The sequence below is a fragment of the Echinococcus granulosus genome (assembly GCF_000524195.1).
Source record: "Echinococcus granulosus chromosome Unknown EG_S00152, whole genome shotgun sequence".
In the NCBI taxonomy this organism is placed as follows: Eukaryota; Metazoa; Platyhelminthes; class Cestoda; order Cyclophyllidea; family Taeniidae; genus Echinococcus; species Echinococcus granulosus.
In genome coordinates, this window is record NW_020170532.1 from 91,599 (window position 1) to 93,426 (window position 1,828).

At 39.9% G+C, this 1,828-nt stretch overlaps 1 protein-coding gene across 1 annotated transcript in view; it reads right to left on the reverse strand. All coding sequences in view use genetic code 11, as the record gives it.

The window, feature by feature from the left end:
* Positions 1-1,828, reverse strand: part of EGR_09541 (hypothetical protein) — a gene marked incomplete at both ends in the record, with an annotated part of 9,526 nt that overhangs the window by 3,519 nt on the left and 4,179 nt on the right. Inside the window, 4 exons of the mRNA XM_024498790.1 lie at positions 120-193; positions 298-381; positions 417-570; positions 1,562-1,652. Of these exons, the coding sequence (XP_024346797.1) occupies positions 120-193; positions 298-381; positions 417-570; positions 1,562-1,652 (403 nt within the window). The remainder of the gene's footprint in view (positions 1-119; positions 194-297; positions 382-416; positions 571-1,561; positions 1,653-1,828) is intronic.

The window sequence follows — 1,828 nt, forward strand, 5'->3', positions numbered from 1 at the left end:
GTTTGGTTCTACCCACCATAAATTTACTGAAGAACTATTTCCTGCACCTATTTAAATTTTCTTATGACATTCGCAGAGTAATCACTGCTTGAACCAGACCCACGTATAAGGCTGCCTACTTTGAAATTTGCCATCTGTTGCGAAAAGACTGCCTGTTTTGGCTTCTGCTAAACATAATGCGGCAAAATTGACGCTAAAATCCGCTGAATTTACCAATATAGTTAGAAAGGAGCAAATTGCGATCGTTCATTAGCTAGTACTAGTACACACCTCCCTTTCAAATCCTTTGACACTTACTTGGGATTCTGATGTTCTCTCGTATTAAAAAATGACCATTGACCTAACAAGGGCTGTTGCATTGTTGAGAGGGAAAGTAATACCCTTAAATTTGGCAAAATAATGTATCCGGCAACTACCCAATACTCAATGTATTTTGTGGTAGAGAGGATTGACAGAAACTCAAAGAAATATATGCACACGCTTTGAGTAAACAAGCAATGTTTCTCTCGCACTTATTTACTTGTTCAAATGCGCACATGAGAAGTAGCCGGAAATCAAATTGAATTAATACTTTAAATCCAAATATTATTTTGAGGTCGGTCTTCTTTGTTTTCCTTATGTTGTATTTTTTCCACTTAAAAAGCCATACAATCGTACGTATTCTGCGAAAGAAGGCGAAGATATGTCACCAAGGCCTAAACCAGTCATTCTTGTTAGAACGTGGTGTTGCCAATAGCACCCTGGTGAAGACTTCATCACATTTAGGCATTCGACAGCAACGTATGGTCCACTGGACTAGATAAGGAGGAAAAGAGGTAAAGACTAGGCAAACACAATTTTCGAGCAAATAAGTACACTAGCTTAGCTCTGCCCGATTCACTGTTCTACAGATGCATTGTTTACACATAGACTACTCTTATTTTAAACAAATATGTTGGACTTATAGAAAGAAAGGTATGTTTACATATACGCGATTCAAAAGTAAGAATGATAGGGGGTTGATATCAAGATCCAGTTAAGCTGCCAAGAGGGATCAACGGCGTTGAGTTCAAGTAGCCCCTCAGTTGCGTGCTAATTTGGTGACTGTCATGGTCGGCTCGTGGGTGTTTCTTTACTGCACTGACTGCGTTGCAATGGCTGACGCGGGAGGTTGGCCTGATGGAGCGCCGGGGATGAGGCTCAAAAGAGGAGAGAGGCTATGTAATACGACAGTGGTTTATCCCTCGGTTCTGGTGAGGCGTCACTGTTTGGACTTTGGATTAGCCCCTTGTTCCTCGCTGGGTGGGCTGGCCTTTTGGGCCATGCCACTAGCCCAGACACCTTCTCTGCGCTGAATATGTATATGTTCTGTCTGAGTATTGTGTCTTCTTTCGTCTTCAGAAAGTCTCGGGACGCTACAGTTAGACGTATAGAAAGAAAAGTATGTTTTCATATACGTGATTCAAAGTAAGAATGATAGGGAGGGGGGGGGGTTGATATCAAGTTATTTTCGTCGCAAGAAGGAATAAGCCAAGTATTTATGATTAATGCCCTAAATCTAGACAGACCTTTGAAAACTTACACAAGTATATTAAAATTAGTTTAGATAAAATCAACACCGCGTTAAAAATACACAGACGTTTAATTTTGATGCACGCTATTTTTTTCTCTTGCTGTAAAATTTAATTTAAACGCTATTACAGATATCATAATTATGTTCTTTGAATAAGCACTGCCCTTTTTTGCATTTTAAACGGAATTTTCTGAGACATTCCTGTTTGTTTGACTACATACTTGTGTCATGTTTAAATGCCACCGCGCATTGTGTTAAGCTGCTTTGACAGGCATG